General features: G+C 55.6%; 1 protein-coding gene across 1 annotated transcript in view; it reads left to right on the forward strand.

Annotated features, from left to right (window-relative positions):
* The first annotated feature begins 8,025 nt into the window (after window positions 1–8,025).
* Window positions 8,026–25,549, forward strand: part of PLXNA1 (plexin A1) — a 119,410-nt gene continuing 101,886 nt past the window's right edge. The window contains exons 1-2 of the mRNA XM_062008746.1: window positions 8,026–8,215; window positions 21,590–22,937. Coding sequence (XP_061864730.1) covers window positions 21,735–22,937 — 1,203 coding nt within the window. The 5' untranslated portion in view covers window positions 8,026–8,215; window positions 21,590–21,734. The remainder of the gene's footprint in view (window positions 8,216–21,589; window positions 22,938–25,549) is intronic.

Raw genomic sequence — 25,549 nt, forward strand, 5'->3', positions numbered from 1 at the left:
CAAAGTGGAGGCTGTACTTGTTTGGAGGGAGGGAGGACCCGAGATTCCAAAATATATTTTGCTCCACAGTAGGGAAATAGAGTTGTCACTTAAAATTCCTGTGCAGCAGGGATGGGGTGCTCTGAGTGGGCTCCTGGGGGAAGTGTCAAACCTTGCTGTTCCGATTTTGGCTTTGCTAGTGTTATGGAGTTTATTCACAAAACGGAACTGAAACATCCTTTTACAATGGTAACACCTCTTCCAAGACATAGACTTTTGACTATGTCTAAAGAATTTCCCTGTCTTTTTTCTTTATTCTCTTCTCACTGAGGTAGTGAACTTCCACCAAAACAGCTGCAGGTCGTTTTGGGTTTTCTTCTTTTCACATGGAAAAAAAACAGCTGAGAGAGGAAAAAAAGAGACATCTCTAGGCTGGGAGGACTGGTATTTGATTTTTCTCTTTGTTCTCTCTCCTCTCCGCAGGTACAGGTGCATGGCCTGAAGTCAGAGCTGAGGTGAAACATCCCTGCTCCATCCAGGCAGTGTTAACACAGGTAGTGGTGATGCCAAGAAGCCTCCAGCGGCAGAATGAACTCTACCTGGAGAGCTGCCCTGTGGATACCAGCCTCTCTGGTTCTTCCTGTGCCACCAGCAGAAGAAGCACTGCGACTTCCAACACCATCTCAGGAGGGCTTGTGGCCAGGAAGCTAAAGCCAAAGGGCAATGGAAGTGTTGCAGGCTGCAAACACCCTGCTGCCCCAGGGCCAGGCTTGTGGGAGCTCTGTGTTCCACAGGGCCAGATACTTCTTCCTTGACGAGGTTTGTGATGCTCCTCAAGGGATTTCTGTGCTGCAGTATAACATCCCTGTATAGGGAAATTGTCTTAAGTAATGGTTTCTGCATTTTTTTAAGGTGTATTTATCATATCTTTTATTGGAATGGAATTTAAACCAAATTAGAAACTAAAATAACGTTAATTACGAACTTCATGATTCAGTATGTTGTAAATCCTTCAGCATAATATTGTGCCATAAAAACGCTATTTTGTGATAATTATTATTATTATAATTAATGTTCCTTAATTGCTAACGTCGCAGGCATGTGCTAGCTCCCAGGTTTGCTCACGGTGTCTCCGGAGCAGCTCCTCTGAGGGGAGATGTGCAGCATGCATGCAGGCACCCAGGTGGGCACGGGGCTGTGGCTGGGTGGCTGTGTGTCCTGGAGATGCTGCTGGCTTATCCCACCCTGTAGCTTGGCAGATCAGCACTTCCCAGAGAGGAGGAGGCTGTGAGGAGCAGGCAGGGATAAATGTTAGAGGCTGTAAATGCTGCCTCTGACCCTGGGGCTTTGCTGTGGTCTCCCGTGAGCGTGTGGTCAGCCATGTGCTTCCTCCAGCACACAGACGAGGGCTGAATGTGGTTTGGTGGCTCTGCCTTTGGTTGGGGTGAGAGTACCCTGGGGCACCCATCTGTCCTGGATGGGATGGGTGGAGATACATGCTCCCATCATGGCTTGGCTGAGGGGTAAGAGCACTGGTTGGTGTTGGGAACCCACTGGGTTCCTCCCCCATCTACCTGCAGAGCCTCTGCTGTGCCAGGGCTGGCTGGTGGATGTTTGGAGGTGCTTCATCTATGCTCTGTTGCATGCCAATGGTGCCTGGGCTAGCAGCCTCGCTGTTTCAGGAGCTGCTGGAGCTGCCCTGCTTCTGCAGCCGAGTGCCACACTGCCTGTTCCTGGGCATTGCATGGGCCAGGGCCATGTGCCTTCAGCACGTTGCTGCTCATCCTGCCCTCCTCAGCACCTCTGCTCCTACCACCCTGCCTCAGCTCAGCCTGCACGTGGTGGATCTTCATAGTTAACGAGCTGCCGTTGCATCAGCTCTATTGTTTGAAGCAGCAAGAGCTGTTTGGGCTTGGGGCTGCCTGGTTGTTGAATGGCCACTTCAACCAGGTACTGGGTGACTTCACCTTCCTCTCCTCATTCCCAGCCTTGGATCTGGCCTCTCCTCCTTAACCCCAACACGGTTCCCAGAGCACCAAGAGCAAATGAAGTTCCCTCCAATACCTTCCAGGAGCTATGTAAGACACCAGCCTCGAGTGCTGCTTCCCTGGGATGAAAATGAAGAGCAAACACTTTGCAGCAACCTACGGGTCCTAAGGAGCCCAGCTCCTTGCTGCTGTCCCTTGATGAGGCAGGAGGATGCTTAGGGAAGCAGTATCCCTGTGGGTTGGGCTCCCACCAGTCATGGACAGCCAGGAGCTGAGGGTAGGGAAGAAATGCAGGGTCTGAGAGAATTAAGACCAACCAGAGGGAGTTGGGGAGAAGGCAGTAGGGTGGGAAAGTGGTAGGATTGATGCTGTGGCCAGACTGGGGCTTAGCCATTCTCATTAGCATCTGTTTTTAGCTTGAAGGATGCTGCTGGGGTCTGGGAGGCAGCAGCAGAGAGTTGGGTCCTCAGGCCCAGGTGTGAGGGAGGAGCAGGAGCAGAGGGATGGAAAATGCCTGATGCCAAGTGCGTGAATTTTTCATGTGACCCGGAGGCCTCACTCCCACCAGCATGGGGCTGCCTGGCACCAGCTGAGAGTGGGAAGGCATGAAAACAGCCACCGAGCCACCTGCTTCATGGTGGTGAGGGTATAAGGGATGAAGCTGAAACCAGGATGCATTTTTAATGATGCAGGCAGGGCTGGGTTTCTTTAAATAAGACTAGACAATGACTATCTGCTCCCGAAGCTGTGTAGTGCACCACAAATGCATTATTTACAGCAGCTTCTTCCTTGTCCATTTTAATTTTACATGGGCACTGGAGAAAGGGAAGGGACTCCCTGGCGTCTCGTGGCCACCCACTTGTTCCATGTGACAGAGGTGAATTTTTGAGAGACAGAAGGATTTGGTGTGGATCTTTCTACTGACTGCAGCTGGGGTGGAAACAGCCAGCCAGGGGATGGAGCCTGGGACTTAGAAGTAGGGACAACTGTGGCCTGGGGTATGGTCTGTCTGATGAATTGTTGGGTCTTAATTGTGTCATTATCTCTCTTCTAGCCATGTGTGAAATCGAAAGGGGATGCTCTTAGACCACTGACACCCTTTGTCCCTCATACGCTGAGTACAGCATCTCTCCTCTTGGCACTACTGGAATATCAGAAAGCCTTTGGGAAGAAGATGAAGGTGAAGGAGGAGGCAAATCTGCTCCATGGAAGAGGTTCTCAGCTGCCACTGGTGAGGGAGGGTACGGGGCAGGGGACAGTAAGCAGCAGTATGGGGGGCTATGGTGGAGGGAGGTGGAGGGACACTCTGAAGGACATGGAATTTCCCCAGGAGGGATGCTCTGCCTGGCTCCAGCTGGTGAGAAGCTAACCAGTGCAGTGAGCACTGACCTCAGCTTGCTGTTCAGCTCTCAACCATTAGGCTTCAGAGTTAAAACGTTTTACAGTTAACAGGAGACCCCTTCAGGTCAATCTGTCTCGCCTTTTCCTGTCTCTGGAAGACTGGCCATGAACCTCAGCCCACCCCAGGTAACGTGCCACAGGACCCAGTGTGATGGCCACAGCACACTGCCTACACACACTGTGATGGCAACAAACCAAAGCCATACAGCTCTGCCGGCTCTCACCGTGGATGCCACATCCAGGCTGCTGGGAGGTCCACATCTCAGAGACTCTCAGTGGAGCTGGGGAGTCAGGAACTGGGTTTCTTTCCTCCCTCCCTTCAAGGTTACGTCGTCTTGTAGTCGGTGTCTGGGACATGCTGTGCAGGGATGCTGCGGTTCGGCTCATTGAGAGCTGCCTGGTGTCCTCAGTGAGGAGCCCTGGGGCTGCTGGCAGGGAGCACAAAGCAGTTTGAGTGCTCCTGAGTGTCTGCAAAGGTGGGATTGGAGTGCAGGAGCTGATGGACACGAGGCTGCTTTCGCAGCACTGCCGGGCCTGGGAGGGTTGAGATGGCAGCTTGACGGCTTGGAAAATAGTCTGAGATGAAGGAACATCAATATGGAGAGTGAGCTGTTCCTGCCGAACAGCCCTGGGGCAGCTAACATGAAATGCTGGTTGTCTCGGAGGAGTTGACAGGTGTCTGCATCAGGCTTCCTGCTAATTAAGCACCGTTGTGAGTCACAGGGCGAGGGATGAAGGAGCTCAGCCAGAGCATATATGGCCAGAGGGGATCTCTGCAGGACCTCCCTGCCCATCGGGGAAGGCCTGGTGCATGCGTGGCTTGTCAGCTGGTGGCTACACAGTCATCAGCATAGGCAAGTCTTTTGGGAGCTGGGGATCAGCTTTGAGAAGAGCAGAGTGAGGGATCCCACTGGCTGCCCATCCTCTCCCACTGTGGCTCTGTGTCCTACCCAGGGTCCCACGTGCTGGCTCTGATGCCTGGACCTCCTGTTGTAGCAGCAGGCACAGGATAAAAGATGCCTGGAAAGCAGCAGTGTTGTACTTCATCGGGCAGAGCTGGGAGATGAGGAACACACGCTGCCCTGGTGACCACACTGGTGCCACCACGCATCCCTTGCCCATATCTCTCCAAAGCCTTTTGCCCCGCTTGCCTCTGCAGCTGCAGTCCCCTGAAAAACAGCTCTATTCATTACCCATTTTAATTTCACCCTGGATCCCCAGAGCTCTGCAGACACAGTTTGTTATCCTGGCTGTCAAGAAGCTTAAAGAGCAGCTGATGCCTCCTGGAAAACTTTGACAAACCCTCTGGTTGGACCCAGCGCTGCCTCCCCAGCCAGTCTGCCCAGCCTTCCTCTTCTTGGGTCTTGGTTAGCAAAGGTGTCTGTGAGGATGGGAAGAGTAAAACAAAAACCCTGTTGCAGACATCTGGTCAGAGTTGATCCCCTCCTGGAGCCACTGGCCTTTGGGAGGATGCCCTGGGACTAGCTGGGCAGAGCTGAGCTGCAGAGTTTGGGTATGAAGGTCCTCACAGACCACAGGTGGGTTGCAGGTTGGTCTCTGCACCAGCCCCATTACACAGACCAAAAGTCCTCTGTGCTGAGGCTGGATTTACTTCATCCCTATGCATTGCTGTTCAGTGCAGGGGGGGTTAAACCTTGGTTGGAGAAAGCTCAGCTAGTGATGGTCCGTGGGTGATGGTGGTGGATGCCTGAGGACCTGAACCTACCCAGTGCTGCCTTTTAACAGAAATGTCTACCTGTCAAAAATAGCAATCAGTTGAAAAATCGTGACTGTAGCTGATTATTTTTAGCCCCTCACCACTCAGGCTGGGTTAACCCAGCACAGAAGAGCCTCCCCATCTCCTTGGGCTCTGTCCAGTGACCTCATCCCCTCCCAGTTAGGTTCTTGTTTTCACAAAGTAGTTGTCAGGCTGCTTTTAGAGAACAAAATGCCCCTCGGTCTCTTCGGTTACATAGGGAAAACGTACCAGACACACTGGGAACAGATTGTCTCTTGATGTAATTTTGGTCAAAGTTGTGGGTAAGAAGTGCTGAGTCAGCTTTGAGCGTAATGAGAAGGAGCCCAGTGAACCCCCCACCGCTGGGCCTTGGGTCCAGCTGCCATCGGAGCCATCTCCTGCCTGCAGCCCTTCCTCCCAGCACCCTGTGGAGCCTGCAGCTTCGGAGAGCCTTTGAGGTGCCACTCAAGCTGGCTGTCCTCGGGGCACCGCAAGGCTGTCAGCCCACGGGGTTTGTTGGGGGGAAGGGGGGTGAGGATGTACAAGGAGGTTGGGGAAAGAACAGAGCAATTAAAGCCCCATGGGAGGCAGGATAAAAGGCCAAGCTGCCTGAGATAACAAGGGTCTCTCTGCAGGGGTGGAGTGCCCAGATCTGGGGAGAAGCCACATGAGTGACAAGCGTGTCCCAGTGCCCGCCGGGCACGGTGCTGGCCCAGCTGCGCCAGCTCCTGGGGCACAAACCCAGGGCCCTCCTTGACCCTGCGCTGGGCTCCTGACACAGAGGTCGCTTGGGTTTTCTTGCTGTCTCTTTTTATCCCCCTCCCTCAGGGCTGGAGCCTCTGTGACAGTTCTTTCTCAGCACCACCACCTTCATTTCCCTCATTGCTGGATGGATGCTGACAATCCATCTTTCTGCAAGATGCTGAGTGCAGGGACATGGGAGCAGCAGCTCTGGCCCAGGGGTGAATGCTGCTGCACCGCTCCCTCCTGCCCTGGGGAGGGAGAATTCATCCTTCTCCTTTTCCCTCTGCAGTCCTGGGACCAAGGTGCCTGTGCATGAGTCCTGGGAGAGAGAGGATTTAAAAGCGGTGGTGAGACATTGCCTGAATATTTCTCCCTTCTTTGTACGTTTAAGAGGTTTCACTGTCTCAGTAACTCCCCTGGGAGACCCGAGCAGCAGCCTCTTTGGATGTGAATACCTGACAAGTTTTTAATGTGAAAGAAATTCACTAAATTTAGCCTCTTGGAGGAAGGAAAAAAAAGAAATACTGAAGAGAAGTGTTTCTTTCAGTCTGGGGGAAGCGATCCGAACTCTGGCCACTTCCCTGCTGGCAGAGCTTGCTCATTTCTGCTCTCCTCTGTCTTGAAAGCTTTTAAATCTGGGCCCTATGTGCACCCATGCACAACCAAAATGTGGGAATGGCATCCCCAGGGAATGTGCTCCTTCCTAGCTGCTCCTGGCCTCCAGGAGAAGGATGCTGGTGACAGCACCTGGGGATAAATGAGGAGAAAGCTCTTTGTGTCGGAAGGGGCCTGTTGTGCAAATTGCAGGGATGTTGTCTTTGCTCTCAGGTGGGCTTTGAGCAAGGTGTGAGCACTGAGATGCCAAAGGTGCCGGGGGCTGGAAGGACAGACTAATCCAGCTCAGTCATCTATTTTCCTCTCCATCCTCCTTCCTACTCTTGCAGGAGCCTCTGAGAACTCCTTTCCTTCTCTATTCTGGGGCTGGAGGGTCACCAGTCACCCCCAGCTCTCCTTCCTTCTCTTCTCTCAAAGGACATAGTGTACTGCTCTTGCAGAAGGAGGCTTCCTGGTCTCCATGGCCAGGGCAAGGAGCGGTGTACATGCTTGTACTTTGGCCCACGCAGAGGCACACAGACCTGCCAGGACATCTGCATGGAAGATAAGCACACACAGAACATCACGGAGGAGTCCAACAGCACATCCTTGTCTAAAGGATAAAGTGTATCCCAGCGCAGAGATTTACTTGGGATACAGACCTGGCTAGTTGCACCCATGAAAACCTGGGTGAACAAGTGACCCTGCAATGATTGCCCATGGAGAGGTGACCTCCATGGCCCCTGTGCTGCAGTGCATGGTGAGGCCTCAGTAAGCAATGACCGGTTCCATCTCCTGCTCCCTGACATCCCCATCACAAAGGTCACTCATGAGATCAGTGGAAGTATTATTTTGTTTGTATTTGGTTCTTCACAAAAGTTCTTTCCCAACTGAGAGACGATGGAGAGTCTCTGTAGGGCGCAGAGCATCAGGCAGGAGCGCTTGCATGGGGGTGTGCTGTGCTGGGGGCAGGCGGGAGGGCATTGCTGCCCTCCAGAAGGGAGGCTATGGCTGGCATGGAAAGAAAGAGACAGGAAAGGTGGGAGAATGAAGGTGACAAAAGTGGAAAACGATAAACAATCGCCTCAGCTCCCTAGTTATTTTTTTAAATGAGTTTTGCTTTTTTTTCCTCCTCTTTGGGATTTTGGTTTAGGTGGTGTGGATGCAGTGCCAGTGGGAAGATGCTGAATGGACACTCCTGGAGACTGCTGTTCTGCCAGGGGCTGCAGAGGGGAACTCCAAGAAGACCTTCCAGCCTGCTTCTCCCTCCGGTGGGTGTCGGTTGCCCCACAGCGCGGTCACGCTCCGTGGGAGCGCTCGGTCCCCACCACGTCATGGCCGCTTTTAGATCCCCCCCCCCCCGCCCGGCATCGCCCTTTTAAGACCAGGCGGAGAGGCGGAGAAAGGGGCGGAGCCTCCCCGCCCCCTCCCGCCCCCTCCCTTGGGCGCCCCCTGGAGGCGGCTCGCGGCGCCGCCTCCCCCCCGCAGCCGCGGGCCCGAGCGGGCGTGCGCGTGCGCGCGGCGGGGGCGCGCGCGGCGGCGGGCGGCGTTCCGTCGGGGCCCCGCGCCGCCGTCCCATTCATGCGGGGCAGCGGCGGCGGCGCGAGCGAGGCGGGCGCGGAGCCCCGGGCGGCGGCGGCGGGGAGGGTCGTGCGCGGAGCGGCAGGAGGACGAGGCGGCGGCGCCGGAGGAGGAGGCGGTGGCCCGGCGGGCGGCTCGGTGTGGAATGCAATTATGGCTGGCACGGCGGAGACGAGCGGGGACCGGAGCCGTGAGTAACCGGGGCGCAACTTTCCTCCGCGGGCGCGGCGCGTGCCTTTAGGCACCCCTTCGGGTCGGTTTGTTAAAATACACGGATTTGATTTTCTCGGCCCCCAGAAATACACGGAGGCGGCGGCGAAGCGGCGGCCGGTCCGGTCTAGGCAGCGGCGGTCCGTCGGGGGGGTGCGGAGGGGCCGCGGGGCCGGGCTGGGCCGGGCCGGCGCCGCGCTGCTGCCGCCTGGGTCATCCCGCATTGCGCCCCGCGGCTCCGGCAGCGCGGCCGCGGGAGCCGCCTCCCGCGGAGGGACAGAAACCCACCAGGGACTCAGCCTTCCCTTTCTTTATCCGCCCCACGCCCCAGGTGGGCTTCGTAGCGGGGGTGCCGGGGACCGGGCAAGTGCGGGCTGGAGCAGGGGGGTGCCGCCGCCTCCCCGCTCGGAGCTGCTCGGGCCGGGGCGGGCGGTCCCGCGGGGGGGCCGGGGCCGGGGCTGCCTCCCTGCCCGACGCGGCGGCAGGGCTGGCCGCCTTCCTCCCTGCTGCATCCCGCCCGCTCCCAGGCTTGGCGGGGTCTTGCTTCCCCGCTGCCGCACCGCGGGGAGTCCCCCACCCCGCTGCCCACCCGAGACCGGCACCGCTGGAGACATGAGCGGGGCGCAGCCTTTCTCGGGCTCGTCGCCTCGGGTCCCCGCGTCCTTCGCTGCCATCCCCGCATTGTGCTGCCTTTTATCCTCGCTCATATCCTCTTGTCATCCCTGCAGCCACGCTGCCCCGCATCCTCGCTGCCATCCCCGCATTGTGCCGCCTCTTATCCACGCTCGCGTCCCCGCTGCCACCCTCATGTCCCCGCTGCTTCACGTCCCCGCATCCCACCGGGGCGCGGTACGTGGCATCCGGGCTGGGCTCGCCCTGAAACCCGCAGAGCTGCCGTTCCCCTGGTGCTTCCCTTTCTTTCCCCGGCGAGCCGGCGGGGGGATGCCGTGGGGATGCTGTGGGGATGCCCGCGATACCGGGGTGGGTGGGTTTGCCCGGCGAGGCAGGGTGCCCTGTGGGGTGGCTGCCGTCGCCCTCGGTGTAATCGTTACTATTGTGGCCGTGGTGTAGTTTTGCAGCGCGGCGCCTGGGCACCTCCGCGGCCGAGGCGTGGGAGGCTGCGATACCTGTGCGCGGGGCCGCGTGCCGGTGCGCGCCTGCCGCCTCCCATATTAACGGGGAAGGTGACAAATAAAGCTGCCTGCCCGTTTTGGTGTGCCTTAACCCCCTCTCTCTTTCCAGTTTCTGCCCTGCGTACACACCCGGCAGCTCCGGCGTGCGAGTGGGGAGGGATTTGCAAAAATCTCTGTGGCATGCTGAAATAAATCCTGAAATCCCTTCTTCTCCCTTGTCCTCCTTGTGGAGAAATTCTTCCTTCTGCCCCTGGCTGAGCGCCGGGGTGGGGGGAGCCAGGGGAAGGGGGGCTGGCGTGTAAACAGGGCTTAACATGAAGGTCACTGGTTAAAGAGGAGATGGATGGGAGAGAAGAGACAGGCATTAACCTCACTTGTTAGCTCCCCCCTTCCTTCTGCTTTGGGGAGGACAAAACAAAAGCCGAACCTGCTAACTGGGGGATGAATATTCATGATCCTTTTCGTAGGCTCTGGGACGTGGAGGGGAGAAAAGTTGGGTGGATGAGCTGCTTTTCCGAAGCTGCTTTTCCTTTGGCTTGTGAGAAAATCCCTTTTTGCTGAGCGAGGGCTGTGTCAGGGGGAATTACCAGCCTTGTGCTGGATTTCTTTCGTCTCTTTTTTTCCTTTTAAATTTTTTTAAAAATTTCTTTTGTGTGTGTCTGCAAGGAAAAAAAAAAGAAAAAGGAGAAAAAAAAAAGAGAGGAGCCGAGGCTATTGACTACATCAAAGGTTATCCATTTGAAAACACCATTTTCCTCTGAACAGCGGCTAATTGCTTCCTGAACAATCTCGGGGTCTTTTGTATATACTCAGTGGGTAAAATGAGTGACTCGATGTCTGACTCTCAAGACTCTAGTGACCTAACGGGGTGGAAAGGTGGAGAAGCCAAGGAAAAGCAGCGGGGCAGGAGCCTCTGGGAGGATGCACGGATAATTTCTTAAGTGGCGGAGAGGAGGGCAGGTTTTTGTTTCTGCCTGCTGGCCGCGGTGCGGGCTGCTGGTGCTGGTGGATGCCGGCGCTGGCAGCGGTGAGGCGGCACGGGGCGGTGAGAAAGGCTGGTAAGGAAGTTTGGATTTGAAATACCCGATTGTGCTTGTGACCCGAGGCTCCCCTCTGCCTGTGGCTTTGGCTGCCGGGGTCGCTCCTCCGTGAGGGGTGAGCCTGGATGCGCTGTTTCCCGGGGGGCTGCGAAGAGGCAGTGCCGGAGACTGGCTGCCTGCTGCTCTGCTGGGTGACTGGGCTTTCCACAACTGGTACCCTGAAGGTTAAAGTTTTGGTGGCGTTGGTTTTGTTGGCGCAGCGATAGTGTCTCTGGTGAAAGTTTTCCCCTCTTATTTATTTTCTAATAGATGCATGGGGTTTGGAGCAGAGCAGAGGCATTCGCCTTCATGCACGCTGGCGCTGTGCACGGAGCCGTGGAGAAGAGCCCTTGTGCCTCTCCGTAACACAAAGCTCCTTTCCTGAGCGAGGCAGAGTGCCCTGCAAGAGATAAACAAACTCCTCGGAACTCCGGCAGAGACGAGGCCGAGGGCCGTGCCGGCGGCTCCGGGTGAACGCTGTTCCGCCGGCGCTCTGCGCAGCTGAAATGGAAGAGGGTAATAAAAGCGGCGCTGCTGCGTGCTGGCAGGGCTGCCTCCCCTCCTCCATCCCAGCGGCTGCGGGGCCGCCCCTGCCCCGATCCCTGCCTGTAAGTGTCACGCCAGGCAATTTATTTTGGTGGGTTTGCTGTGTTTGACATCCGTTGAACAAAGAGAAGGATCCGGCCCCGGGATTGGACTTAACGAAGGAAACTTGTACGTGGTTATTCTGTAGACTGAGCACAGGTCAGGGCCTTTGTTGCTGCCTGCCTTGCTCCTGGCTGTAGCACTGACCGCTGGTGAGAGCAGGACTCGGTCCTGAGCTGGGGATTGCCGAGCGGGAGGCCCTGGTGCTGCTGCCTCTGACTCCCTGCAAACGGAGAGGAGCCGTCTGCAGCATCGAGCTTCTGCTCAGTCCCCCTGGGCTTTGTTGTCACCACCTTTCTGTATAGGGTTTTCAGTGCTGTGGCTGTTTGTGTCTGCAGTGAGGGATCAGCTGTTGTCTTAGGGGTACCAAAAACACAAAAGAAGGTAGAGTGTGGAAGAGACAGGGCAGAGGAGGTGCTGCCATCCCTCTGTGCAGGGGCCACCCCGATGCCTGTATGCTGTCCTTGCTGCCTGCGAACTCACATTTTGCATTGACCTGGACTGGGGGGATATATGCATGGAGGCCTTGGGTTGCTGCTTTCTGTGATCCCTCGATGTCTTCTCCAGATTGTGTCATTAGATACTTGTGTGCTAAATGGAAGAAAGTGGTGGGCAGAGAGCTCCTGAGCACCAGTGAACAACTCGGTGGTGTGCATGTGTGGAGGAAGGACCAAGGACTGGGAAGCACGAGGGATGGGGAGCTTCGTTCAGCAGGGTCCAGGATCCCGTATCCTTCCTGGGTTTGGGCTGGTGCCCCTTTTCCCAGCAAGGTGCTGGGTACTGTGGCTCCGTGTGAGATGGGGAGGAGTGATCATTTGACATCGTCCAGCATTGGTGTGGCTGGTTTGGCCTCAGGCTCAAGATAACCAGCTGTTTCTCTGGCTGTAGCCCATGATGTGTTCTGGGCAGTGCTATGGGGGACATCCTGCTACAGTTTTGAGAGTATGTGGGGGGAACATGTGTGCTCTGACACAGTCTCTGACCTTCAGCCTCAGCCATGTCCTTTAGTCCTGGTCAGGATGCATCATGGAAGCTGTGTAGATACCCCAGCCTGGTCCTTCAGCTCTGCCTGGAAGCCAAGTTTGAGCAAATGTCTTGTGTATCGTGCAGGAGCCGATAAATAAGTGTTGACGGTTTCCACGTGAGGCACGGGCCAGACACAGCTCATCTGCCATGCACTCAGCATGTTCTCTAGCCTTGTTTGCTTCGCTTTCCTGAGCATCCTATGCCCATGGCTGCCTCCAGCCGTTGTTCCGGGTGGAAGCCACCGCTTAAAACCCTGAATTAAAAACATGTAAAAGTTTATTTTCCCTTTAGCTAAGGCTTGGCAAACCTTTTCCTTGTTGCTGGTGTGCTGAGATGTTTGAGTCTGGAGAAAAACTCCCCGTCCGGACTGTCGGACTTGCACTCCACAAACACTTCTGTGTCTTTCTCCTCTGAAGTCTCTTTGATTGGTGCACAGGGGATTATTTTGGGTGATCTCCCTGTCCCTATGGTGTAGGGTGCCTTGGCATGATGGGAGCCAAATCCACCCCTATCCTGTGGGCTGCCATATGCTGGTCTGTACTCGGGGGCTGAGACTTTTGTGAGCTGTTTGAACTGCAGAGGAGATTCGTTATTGCTGGGGTCAGTCCAAGGCCCGGTGTGAGCCATGGTGTGATATCCTCTTTGCTCCTTGAGCTGAGCTTGTGAGGGATTTGGCCGGAGAAAGTGCCTGAGGTGAGAGCATGGCAGGGGTGCTGGGGACAGGCTGCATGGCTTGTGGACTCGTGGTGTGGGGACTGTCTCCTCTCCGTCTCTTCTCCTCCCCAGCAGCCTGTGGTTCAGCCCCCGGGGCTCGGTGCCCGCCTCCCCATCTCAAGCATCCCGCAATCTGCCGGCCAACTTGGCACAGAGACCCAGGAGCAGTCGTAATCCAATTTGGACAGTTTAGCTGCACTTTGCTATCCGTGCTGCCGGCCAGAGCTCAGGAGCTTTAATCCGACTAATGACCCCGGCTTGAGGGGGGTTGAGTAACTGATGACCATTTGCTTGATTTGGTTTTCCTTTCTGTCGGCGGTGGAGGACGGAGGCTGAGGCTGAGTCCTGCCCCTGGTATCGGGGACGATTTCCAGGTGTAGGTACGTGTAGGGACCGGAGGGTGAGCGCAGCATGGAGGGTCACTGCAATCCCTGCTTTTCCTTTCAGGAGATTTCTCCCCCCTTTCCTCTTCCCGTTTCCATCTGCTCCCCCTATTTCTCTGGTGAAGATAAACCCTTCTGACGGAGCTGTTTTGCAACATACCATTATTTTCAGAAAAGCCAAGCCAAGAAAAATAAAGCCTCTCTCTTCCTTCGGTTGCCTACTGTTTAATGTACAAAATACAGGGGTGGTAATTGCATTAAAATGTATATAATTATACTGGAGGGAGTTTAAAAAAAAGATCTTGCTAATTGCACGGGTGTTTTGAACTGATAAATGTTGAATGTTTCACGTTTTCTTGAGAGTTTGGTGAAGCAGAGCTCTGGTCCAGCATGTGAGGGGTTAGGAGCAGAGCTGGCTTCTCACCATCATCAGGAAGCTGGGTGGGATGATCTGAGAACCTCCGGGGTAGTGTCGGCTGTGTCCGGGGACTGATCCTCTGCTATCGTAGGGGATCGGTCCCCGGACACAGCCGACACTACCCCCACAAAGCCTCACATTTCCTCCTGCAAATGCCAACCTTGTCAGAGCTGCTGATAACATCTCAGGGAGTTCTAATGGCAATAAGTTGTTTGCTTTGTGCATGCGGCCGTGCTTTGTGTACGGGCGGCTGCTTCGCTCTTCCTGTGCGGACTGTTAGTTTCAACAGGGGAAGAGGAAAACCCAAAAATATTTTAGGAGTTTAAAAATAATCCTCGAGCTTGGCCAGTGGGCAGGATGTTTCGCAGGGTCACGTTCCCAGCCGGTCCAAGTCCAGCCCTGTGGCCTTCAGAAGGCTTTGCTGGGTGGTGTTAAAGTCCTGACTTGTCATTTTGGCCAGCCTGAGGACTTGCTGTGAGCCCATGGGAGCTGGAGGGGGGTACGACCTGGCCCTGGGTTTTGATTTTTGTGCTGGATGGGTTGGGCTGCCCTGTTACCTGAGCAGTGACAGGGCCAGAGTATGAGCCTGAGCTCAAGCTTACAACTGCAGAGGCCTCTCTAAAACATTTGAAATGTGTTCTCCAGTGCCGCAGCGTTGCACTCCCTCCACCCCCATCTCCTCCTCGGTGGTTTTTGTTCCTAGAAGTGCTGGCATGCTGGCAGGGTCCCTGCCTGCCGCCAGCCTGCTGCTGCTTATCTCGGGGTCTGGCTCCTGCATGGCTACATCCTTTCCGGAGTCATGGAGGGCTCTCCCCTCTCCAGTGGGACCAGAATCGGCCCCGATGAGCCCTTCTGAAGTCAAGAACCTGTTTTTCAGGCTGATGTCATCGGGAAGAAATGGGGGAGGAGGAAGGCAGGAAAGCAGCGCTGCTTCCGAAGGAGAGCCAAGGCTGAGCCCGTGACGCCGCCGGCAGCCCCGGCCTCCACTGGCACCCGTTATTATTCCTTACCGTCGGCGCGGCGGCAGTGCCCGTGGGCTCACCGGCACGCGCGGGACAGGACTGCTCGGCACGGCCCTGTGCCTGCGTGGGTGAGAGCTGGGAGGGCTGTGCCTGTGCCAGGGGCACACGTCAGCGGGCACTGGGGCTGCCAGCAGCATGTCTTTTTGCTGGCCAGAGCTGCCTTGCAGGGATCCCTGGCTCTCTGTGGGGTGCTGGTGCTCGCTGGGGCTGCCATCCAGCCACCTTCATTAGCAGAAAGTGGGTTTTTGGCAGAGGTGCTTGGCCAGCCCTCTCATTACAGGCAGCTGCTGCTACCTTGGTGTGGCAGCGAATGAGCAGATCCATTATGCTGATGCCTCTTGGGGTCTCAGCCCCTCGTGCACAGTGTTGGGCTGTGGCAGCATACCTGTATCCCGTGTGGATTGGGGCTGCAGCTGGGATCGGCAGGGAGAGAAGCAGCCTAGCTCTGCTCTCTCTCCAGCCAGCACCTCTTGGGCAGTGGTGCACCCACGTTTTGGAGTTTACTTTTCCCAGGTTGACTGGACAGGATGCCCTCGCTGCAGGGTGGAGGTGTGCTGGGACAGGGGGCTGTGCTGGCAGCAGGAGAACAGAGTGTGCGTGGTGCCTGCCTGTTTTTATTGGATGCCCTGCCCCTGTTATACTACAAATGAAATCCCCTTTAATCTCTCGGAGCAGTTTCCCTTGCAGTGATGTTGCTGTGGGGAGGCTTTTGGGCTCTGTCCCTTTCCCTCTCTGCCTGTCCTGCTGCCAAGCATGCCCCTGCCAGCTCTCTGACTGTCTCACTGCTCCTGGGTCAGCTGCACCTTGGGCAAACAAAACGTGGAGCTGTGCTGAGCTGGGTCTTCTGCAGGGGAAGTTGAGACGGGACCTGAGGCGATTCCACCCACAGTGCTCAGGGCAGCACGGCTAGGATGACAGAGAGGGAAGGAGAAGCAGACACGACTTTGGGTTTAGCTGGGGAAACCTTTGTAGAAGTTTTGTGATGTGTTTTAATTGGACTGAACTCTGGCAGCAGTTGTGCTCAGCCTGCCATGTGACAGCACGAGTGCCGGAGTCAGCGCGGGGCTGGGCGGAAGCACGGGAATTTCAGCTCGGCTGGGATTAAGCCAGTCCCAGAGCGACTTCCCTTTGCTGGGAGCAGAGCAGGTCCGGCGTCCAGGAATCCTCCTGTGGCAGTGCTTTGTACCAAACTGGGAGCTCCGTGGACTCCCTCTGAGGTTTGGGAGAAGCGCAGCTCTCCCACCGGCCTTGCAGAGGTGGTTGGGAGGTGTGGAGGTGTTGGAGAGGGGAGAGCCAGGATGGAAGAGGTGCATTGATCTGGGAAGGGTCAGGACATGGGCTTGTGTTTGTGGCTACCTTGGACTGGTGACGGATGTGGAGCAGCAGGTTCAGGGGTGAGGAGTGTTGTGTTATGCCACAGGAGGTGAGATCAGGCAAAAGATAAAGGTACTGGTGGCTGAAGGACCTCTTGTTGGACTTCTCTGCTGGCTGTTGGAAGACCTGCCTTGTGGATGGTCTTCTGAGTCTCTGCAGGTCCAGCTGGACCAGGGTGACCTCTGCCAGCAGGGCTGTTTTTGAGATGTTTGCCTGGGGCAATGGACCAGTGGCATGTGAGAACCAGGGTCTGGAGGACATAGACCAAAGCCAAGGTGGAACGTGGCCTTCAGAAGACTTTGATCTGAGTTTCGTTGCTCCAAAGCTGGGGACAAAAATGATAACTGGTCCTGGTTGAGGTGGTAAAATTAATATCAATCTGAGGTTTGAAGCCTTAAGGGTGTTGAGGGCAGGAAGCCACTGGCGTTGACGCTCTCTGCAGCGCAACATGTAGTCTCTTGATGGCGAGAGCACGTGGTGGCTCTGGAGCTGTTCTTGGCACGATGCGGCTTCTTGCAGAGGGCCAGAGAAAGGGAATTGCACGCCTCAGAAACACTGTTTAATTTCTTCACCACTTGTTCTTTTATGTCCCTTTTTGTTGAGGGTCAAGCTGCTTCTTCAAGCCCCTAGGCAGTAGCTGCTTCTTGTCATGTTTCTCAAGACAGAAGAGGTTGGATTCCTTGCCCAGATACTTGCTGGGTGGGAGTGGAAGCTGCTGTGCCCATGTGCGTTGCGGAGGCTGGGCAGGATGGGTCCTCAGCCACTGCCCAAGGGGGATGGCAGAAGCCTGGGGGGGAAACTTCAGATGCTGAAGATATTCCTGATGCAGGTGATAGTGAGATTGGTGCAGGGCAGCTTCAGAGCTTGCCATTGATTTCATCAGGGTGTGGTTTGAGCCAGGGATAAGATTTGTAATGATTTAACTCTCTTGCTAGGGAGAGACCCCAGCCAAATAGTTTTTAAATGACTGTGTGTGGTGAAGGAAGGAGTTAAAGTTTAGCCTTGTTGCACACGATGTCGTGCAGCTCTAACTCAGTACCACCACCAGCCTTTCCCAGGCACACGGACCTAAAAATACACCGTCTATATGGTGAGGCTGACTCTCCTGTGGCCTGCGGGCTTTTCTCTCCCCCAGATAATCTCCCCTCTCTCCCCTTTGCTAATTACTGGCAGCTCGTGCTTTTGAAAATGGAGCTGGTCCCTTCTCAGACCGTTTCCTGTTGCTGAGAGCAGCAAGTGACTTGGAGAGACTGCAGGTAAAGACCCATTAGATGCCATTTCCCCTTTCGGGGGTCGCTTTTATGGGAGTTTTCAATCTCATTGCTTTGCTCTTCCAGCCTCCATTGCAGAGTGCAAGGCTGTAAAGCGCTTCGGGCAGCTTGCAGCCTCATCCATGTGCTTGAGAGCAGCATCTCTCTAAGATAAATGATGCTTTCCTTAACCCTAGGGGTGCAGACCCTCCTGGGACCCACATGCAGGGCTCCTCCCGGGGTGTCATGTGGTGGTGGGCAGCACCAGGGTGATGTCAGCCCATTGGAGTCTTGGTGATGGAGGAGTAGGGACAGCAAGTGAGTCTGTGGGTGGCAGATGTGTACCTCTCTGCTCATTGACGTGTTTTAAACCCTGGCTTCGTCTGCTTCTGCCCAGGCTGCTGCTTTGTAGCCTGGCCGCCTGTGCTGACTCGGCATCCCTCAGTGCTCTGCACTTGCTGCCCACACGAATGGAGAGCTGGTCCTTAATGCCGTCTTCAGTCTTTGCCTTTTAAGGTTAGTTTTTCCATCCCAGTACTCCTGCTTTGTGCTATCAAAAGTGATGATTATTTCCCCGAAGCGTGGTCTCCCATCCCAAACCCAGGTTTGTGGCTGTGCTGCAGGACTAGGAAGCTCACAGCCTCGGGGGATGAGTGCTGCGGCCCCTTGCCACCTCTGCAGCAGCGAGCAAGTGGGACGCAGGCATTTGTGGGGCATGTCAATGGCTTTTTGATGAAAGGCTCTTTTGAAGCCAGGGTGCGTGAGCGTTGGCCGTGGCGAGGCGGGCAGCCTCATCCAGGTCACGCTGCGGCTGTCTGAGCATGGCTGCTTTTGAGATGAAACAGTGAGCAAACGTCCTCTCTGGCGTGGGATGAAAGGGGCTGGGGTGGGCTTGGTGTGTTACGATTACACATGTCTGTGTGTGCATGGAAAACCAAACACAAGCCTGTGCTGCTGTGTTGGTGCAGCCCCGTTGTGAGGTGAGACTGTCCTGTGTGGGGATGCTGCGTGCTGCAGGATGCTCTGTGCTGCATCACTTGCTGCGCAGGCTGTGGAACTTGCTGTGGCGTTGCTCCCGCTCTCCCAGTTGTCACTTGTGTGTCTAGGCTGGGGTGTATTATTTTATTGCAGCCTGTTTCAGGGCTGGGCTTGGCTCGAGTGTGTCTGTTCAGGGCTTTCCATGTTTTTGGACTTCGAGCAGTGCTGGTCTTGGTTCCTGTTGGCACCCACGTGGTGGTCCAGGTCTGAGTCCTCTCTGGTGCAAGATACCACCGTGGGCTTTGGGTGCCTCGTGGTTTAAGGTGCATGCTGCTGGAGGAGCTGCCCTGCTGTTAGCCCTGCTGTGACCTCTCCATTGTGACTGGAGGCTGTGTGACAGGAGGGAAATGCCCTTTGGCCCCCTGCACCGCTCCTCTCCGTCTGCTCCCGTGGGCAGGGAGCTGGGGCTGTGCAGGCACCCATGCTCTGGTGCAGGGCGTCCTGCTGCTCCACCACCGTGGGCTCGAACCCTGCTTTGATTTGATCTGAGTCTCAGATACCTGGATCATGTAATCCTGAAGAAAGCAGACAAACTAACCATTCCTGCTGCTTTTTCTAATAATTCCTGTTGATGGTTTTAAGCAGGACTGGACAAAACCCCACTGGTGTTGGTCACTAGGCTGAGATGTTGCTGCTAAAGTATATTTAGGAGCAGAAGTCTCAGAGGAGCTCTGCAGAGTGTCATCTCAGCTCATCCAAGCTCTGCCTCACTTCCCTCTTGTTCCAGCTCCCAAATAGAAGTTTCTTATGTTAATTTGGGAATCTCCTTTTGGGCTTTCTAGCCTTGCTTCGTGGCAGCAGCCTGACCTCCAGCTCTCCTGCTTCCTGAAATAGAAGCAATGAATCACAGAAACACACTGAGAAAGTGACTCCCCTGTGCTGCTCGTCCATCGGGGCTGGGTGATGCTCTGACTGCCATCCCCACACTGCACCCAGCTCCCAGTTTCACCTCCACCCCCTTCCCTGCTCCTCCTCCTCCCTGCACCATGTAACTAGTACTATGCGTTCGTGCCAGTGGTGAATGGCTGTACTGTTCCTGCGGGGCTCAGTCCCAGTTTGTGGCAGTGTGGTGAGAGCTGTGGTACTTTCTTGGGGTGGGAAACCTCCCTCTTGCAAACCCAGCAGGAAACCACACTGCCTGCTGCTGCCGGGCTGGCGGCTGTCTGGGCTAAGCCAACACAGCCCGTGGGTTTGTGTTGATACCTCAGCCTGGTCCCATGCCTTGCTGTGGTTTTGGGCTAATAAGCTCCAATCTGGGGTGCTCATAGTTCTGCTTTCACCAACAAGCTGGTAAAAATGAAGGTGCTGGACAGCATGTCTGTTCCTTGGGAGCATGCTCACCCCAGCAGTGATGTGGTTCTGTGTTCTTTGCTAGGAGGCTCCCAATGCTGGAAAAAGGTGGTAGGAATTGGTTGTCTCCACACCCATGGAGCTTTGTGGCACCTAGGTTTAGCCTCAGTGTTGCCCAAACCTCCCTTGAGGCTATTGTCTTGGAGGTGGTTGTATTGAGGGGCAGCAGGGAGCAGAGTGGTGAGTGCACAGAGTGGGGAAAGCTGATGAGATGACAGATGTGCAGAGAGGGTTTGGAAGTGATGCAGAAGCTTTGCCCAAAGCACTGGGAGCTCGGTGGAGTTGGCAGGGCTGCAGGGATGGCTGGTGCTGGGCTTGCTCTGGGAGGGAAGAGGAGGTTTCATGTTTATTGGGAGTGAGAGAAGAGGGGGAAAAGTCTCTCCCTTCCCTCAGATCTCTCCCTGGCTGGTTTTGAGTTGAAGGTTGCTATGCAGGATGTTGGGGTACCTGTATGTCCCAGCCACTGTCCTGCTGATGATGCAGCCCCTCAAAGTCTGCTAAGGGCAGGTTGCTGAGCTTCATTTAGCCCCACAGAGCCCTGCTGTTGGTTGTCATCTGATGACACCCTGCCAGATCTGGGATGCAGTCAGAGCCCTGCAGTCACCCTGGGCCACATTTCCTACCAGTGCCACTCCCTGGTGGAGATCCTGCCCCAGGTTATCCTGGGCTGAGTCAGAGATGGGCGATAAGGAGAGAAAGAGACTCTCCTCCTCCTCTGCTTGCCTTTGAAGCACCTTATCTGCTTCTGTTGGGGTGGGGAGCTGAATGCTGAGCTCCTGTTTCGGCTGTGGACCTTGGGATCAAAGGTCCCACCCTGGGTGGATGGGTTGTGATGGTGTTGGTAGGACAGGCTGTGTGCTGGCAGGCAGGTTTGCGCAACCCCATGTTAGCCCAGAGGAGCTTGTGCTGGAGCGTAACTGAGGAGCTGCCTGCAGCCATCTCTTCCTCAGTGCTGGGGATGCAAAGGCCACACTGGCATGGGGCTTTTGGCTGGCTCCCTGCTGTTCTGTTGCTCCACACTGGCAAGCCCCAGCCACGGCACAGCAGTGTGCAGACCTCTTCATCCTCCCTGTATGTGCCGCCTTGTCCTTCCGGAGCCTCTCAAGTCAGCTGATGCCTGGCCCTGCATTTCTTAATGTATATAAATGCCAGAAGGATGTGCTTCTCCTTGCCATGCCCATTTGCTCCCCCTCACCAACTCCTTCTGCCCATGGCCCTCCTGGGATTTGTCAGTCAGGCAGGTGGCAGGGATGGCAGGCAGCATGCCAGGGCTCTCATCTCTCCCAGCTCCTTTAAAAGGTGCTTTCAAGATCCTCTCTGTGTAGGGGCTTGGGCTGTGCCTCCTGCAAACTGTTTCTACATCCACTCCTGGTGCCACAGTGGAACGGGACAGGAGCAGCAGGCCAGGATTGTCCTCTCAAGGCTTGTTAGCAGCCGCCTCTGGCTAACACTTCGGTGCTGGTGGTGGTCTTAAAAGCAGGTCAGGGCCAGTTACGCCCTGCTGAGGCGTTTGTATGCAGTAGATGTGCTGGAGCGTGTCGGCAGGCTGCTGTCTGCAGGGACGTGCCACTCTGGTCTGGGCTGCAGTCACGCTCAGACAGCTGCTACTCCTCCCGTGGGGGCTTGTGTGAGGGGCAGGGCAGAGGGCTGCCCCTCAGCTGGCTCGAGGTTGTGGCTGGGATGGTGAGACAAAGCTCATGGCAGCTCCTTGGTTGGCTCATGCTGTGCACCACAATGTGTGACTGGACAGGGTTGTCCTTAGCATCTTGCAGGCTTCCTCGGTCCCTGCACTGGGACAGGAGGTGCTGGGGGAAGGTTTTCTTAGGCTGCCTGCTAGAAAAGTGTGAAGCAGCAGGATGATGGGATGGGCTTGACACCATGCAGGAAAGCCTCCTAACCACTTCTTGTCTTTCTCCCTCTAGGGCTGACCGGACTGGCTGCGCCCATGATGCCCTAAATGCTGAGTGCAGCGGAAGCAGAGGAGACTGTGTCCTGTTAGCTACTCCTCCTTCCCTCATCCCTTTAGTTTGGGTTTGTTTCTATTTATTTTGTTGTCTGGGTTTGGGCATGGCCTTGGCTGGATGTGAGGCTGCTGCAATGTGGCTCTTTTGGCTCAAGCACCACTTGTCCATCAACGTTTGGACCTTGTTGCTCTTGGGGAGCACCTGGCTACCGCGGGCGGAAGGCAGCCCCAAGTCTCCCTTTAGGACTTTCCCAGTGACAGACTGGAGCTTGACACACTTGGTGGTCCACAACAAAACTGGGGAGGTCTACGTGGGGGCTGTCAATCGGATCTACAAGCTCTCCAATAACCTCACACTCCTGCGGACCCACGTGACAGGGCCCGTGGAGGACAATGAGAAGTGTTACCCTCCTCCCAGCGTTCAGTCCTGCCCCCACGGGCTGGTCACCACCAACAACGTCAACAAACTGCTGCTGGTGGACTACTCGGGGAACCGGCTGATCGCCTGTGGCAGTGCCTCCCAGGGTATTTGCCAGTTCCTGCGGCTGGATGACCTCTTTAAGTTGGGTGAGCCCCACCACCGTAAGGAGCACTACCTCTCCAGTGTCAACGAGTCAGGCACCATGTCTGGGGTGATCATCGAGGTGCTGAACGGGCAGAACAAGCTCTTCATTGGGACACCCATCGATGGGAAGTCAGAGTACTTCCCCACCCTCTCCAGCCGCAAGCTGATGGCCAACGAGGAGAACGCAGAGATGTTTGGCTTTGTCTACCAGGACGAGTTTGTCTCCTCCCAGCTCAAGATCCCCTCGGATACGCTTTCCAAGTTCCCCACCTTCGATATCTACTACATCTACAGCTTCAGCAGTGAGCAGTTTGTTTACTACCTGACCCTCCAGCTGGACACCCAGCTCACCTCGCCCGACTCCACCGGGGAGCAGTTTTTCACCTCCAAGATCGTCCGCCTTTGTGTGGACGACCCCAAGTTCTACTCCTACGTGGAGTTCCCCATCGGCTGTGTGCAGGACGGCATCGAGTACCGCCTGATCCAGGACGCCTACCTGACCAAGCCTGGCAAGGCTTTGGCCAAGTACCTGGGCATCTCGGAGCGGGAGGATATCCTCTTCACCATTTTCTCCCAGGGCCAGAAAAACAGGGTTAAGCCTCCCAAGGAGTCTGTGCTCTGTCTCTTCACGTTGAAGAAGATCAAGGATAAGATCAAGGAGCGTATCCAGTCGTGCTACCGAGGGGAAGGGAAGCTCTCTCTGCCCTGGCTCTTAAATAAGGAGCTGGGCTGCATCAACTCGGTAAGTTCCTGCTTTTCTCTACCTAAGCCAGGCTGATTTTGGCTCCTGATGGTGCTCTCTGGTCAGACCCTTCCCGTTGACCTGACCAGAGCTGTGTTTTCCCAGTGGGAGGACTGGTGCTGTTAGGGCTAGGCACTTGGGTCAGTTGTTAGCATTCCTCACAGAGATCATGGCTTCATTGTGGGTCAACCATCTGGATTTGGGTTGCATTGGTGCCTGTGGAGAGCCCCAAACAAGGGGCCCTATGCTGATGCAGGTGCCTGCTTCTGGTGCCCCTGCCCTGTGGATTTTGGGAGTGTTGGTGCATTGGGCTGGGAAGCCAGGATCCTCAGTCCTCGAAGCATCTGCTGCAGCTCTACTGGGAAGTCCCTTACCGACGGCACATGTGAATTTTTGAGTGTTGTGTCACCTGGAGCTTGGCAGTGTCTAGACAGAAGATACTGGGGACAGTAGGATGTAGGGGACAGGGAGCGCAGACCTGATAGTGGTCCTGGTAGAAGTTGGTCAGATGCTCAGCGTGTAGGGAGCATGTCCTCTCCATAGGGTGCTGGAGAGAAGGACAGAGAGCACAAGGCATCATCAATGAGGTGGATTTTGAGCATGGCCAGGGCAAACTGTCATCCAGAGGTGTAAGTGGTGAGTGCCAGTGTTCCCGAGCAGTGGTTCCCAATGGAGAGAGTGCTCCCCTCTGCCCCCAGCATTGTCCTCCTGCCTGGTGCTCATGTGGGTATGTCTGGCTGCTGCTTGTGTCTCTGCTGCTCTGTCTGGGGCCTATGAACAGTGGTGAGTGGGGACCTCCCTGCTTGGCTGTCTGGGTTTGTTTTCCATCTGAAGTATTACTTTTACTGGCTTTTATTCCGGGCATTATAAATCCACGAATGGTTGCAGGGAGGCTATGGCTCTAGGTGACTGGGGAGTCTTACACTGAGCATCACCAAGCTGTGCTGGGTAGTCCTCAGGCAAGGTCAGATATCTGTCAGAGAGGGGTTTTGAGGTACCAGTGTGTGTTTGGGAGGATCTCGTGGAGGTCTAGACACCCCTGCTGTCACCCACCTACCCCAAGTACTGCCCGAGCAGGGTTTTGGGGGTCCCAAGCAGGTGGGTGGGGAGTCCCTGAGGAGCAACCTTGCCTTTCCTCCCACCATCCTCCCTGCAGCTCCGGAGGAGACAGCTAACAGCTGCCTGACAAAGTAAAGGGTTTGCTGTCAAGAGCGCTGGGCTCGCAAATCAGATTTTGGCTTTGAACTAATTCAATTTTGCTGGAAAATGATGAAATCGTTACACTGCTGCCTGTTGGGTCGTGCAGCTGCTGGCTCTGACGGAGGGGATGCTCACCGCTTCCTCTCGCACTCTCAGCTTGCTGCTCCCGGCACCCCACGGCAGCACCGTGTGCCCCAGGTTTGGGGAGGGAGCACTTTTGTGCTAGGAGGGTGCTGGGCTTTCTGCCTGCTGGCCAGCCCACGTGAGTAAGGTATATCTCAAGGTGCTCTTTTTGGGTCCTGCAGACATGGCTCTTGTGAGGCGAAAGGATTTGTGCCACGATGAAGTGGCTCCTGCTTTTGAATGGGCTGCGTTGGGGGCTGTTGCCTTCCCCCGGGGCAGCCAGGTGGAGTTTTGTGTCCTCATCCCGCTCCGTCTGTCAAGCAGAGCTGGGAAAGGCACAACTGGATCTTGAGTCAAGCCCTCAGCCCCTTGCTGTGCTGAGTGCAAGCCAAACCAGACCCTGTGGAGCATGTAAGCTCTTTCTGGCAGGAATTTCTGTGCCCCTAATAGGTTGCAGCCACCTCTGGGGTGGGTCGTGGCAGGGACAGATCTCTCAGTGGTGAGGGCTGGCCAGAAAATAAAGGACATGTTGTTTTTATTTTTAAGGAGGCAGAATGTAATTGCTCAAGTCAGTAGTTGCTTGGGATTTACACCCCAGTCATATGGAAAATGTCCCAGGACCTCCCTTGCTCCGTTCTTCTGCTGCAGCCAGGGGCTGAAGCTGGTCCATGCTGGAGGAGGCTTTGCTGGCACCTTGCTCGTATACCTCAATCAGCACAAAGCCATCTCCCAGCACTGCAGGGCAGCTCTGCTTCTCTGGAGCCAGAGCTAAGAGGAGAGGCCACCAAGTCTGACAGCCAGGTCAGGAGATGGTAGTGGTTCCTCCCCAGTGCTGGTAAGTGGAGTGAATTCCTTTCTCCTCTTTTTCTCCTTCTGGGATCCAGTGATGTGGCAGAGGGAAGGGGAGCATAGCCAAGACCTCAGTGACACCTGATCACGGACTTGCACACACAGCAAAGGCACTTTGTGGGACCATGTGGTCCACTTCCTTGCATCAGCTCTGCTGCCTGAATTGCTCCTGAGCCCATCCAGAGGTTTTACTGCTCTTGGTGTTTCACTAGAGTGGGGCTGGGTGTTGTGTAGCTTGTTTCTTTGCTTCCTCTGTGCAGTGCTGGGTCTGGAGGTCTGTGTGCCTGCAGCCAGATGTGTTCAGCACATTTGCCGAGTGTGACCATTCTCAAAATGTGGAGATGAGGATCTGATGTGGCAGGGCTGGGGAAGGGCAGTGGGTTGGGTACTTGAGTACTTGACGTGTGGGCTGGAAGTGTGGGCAGAGCCAGTGCCTGGAG

The sequence above is a fragment of the Colius striatus genome, chromosome 15, assembly GCF_028858725.1.
Source record: "Colius striatus isolate bColStr4 chromosome 15, bColStr4.1.hap1, whole genome shotgun sequence".
Classification (NCBI taxonomy): Eukaryota; Metazoa; Chordata; class Aves; order Coliiformes; family Coliidae; genus Colius; species Colius striatus.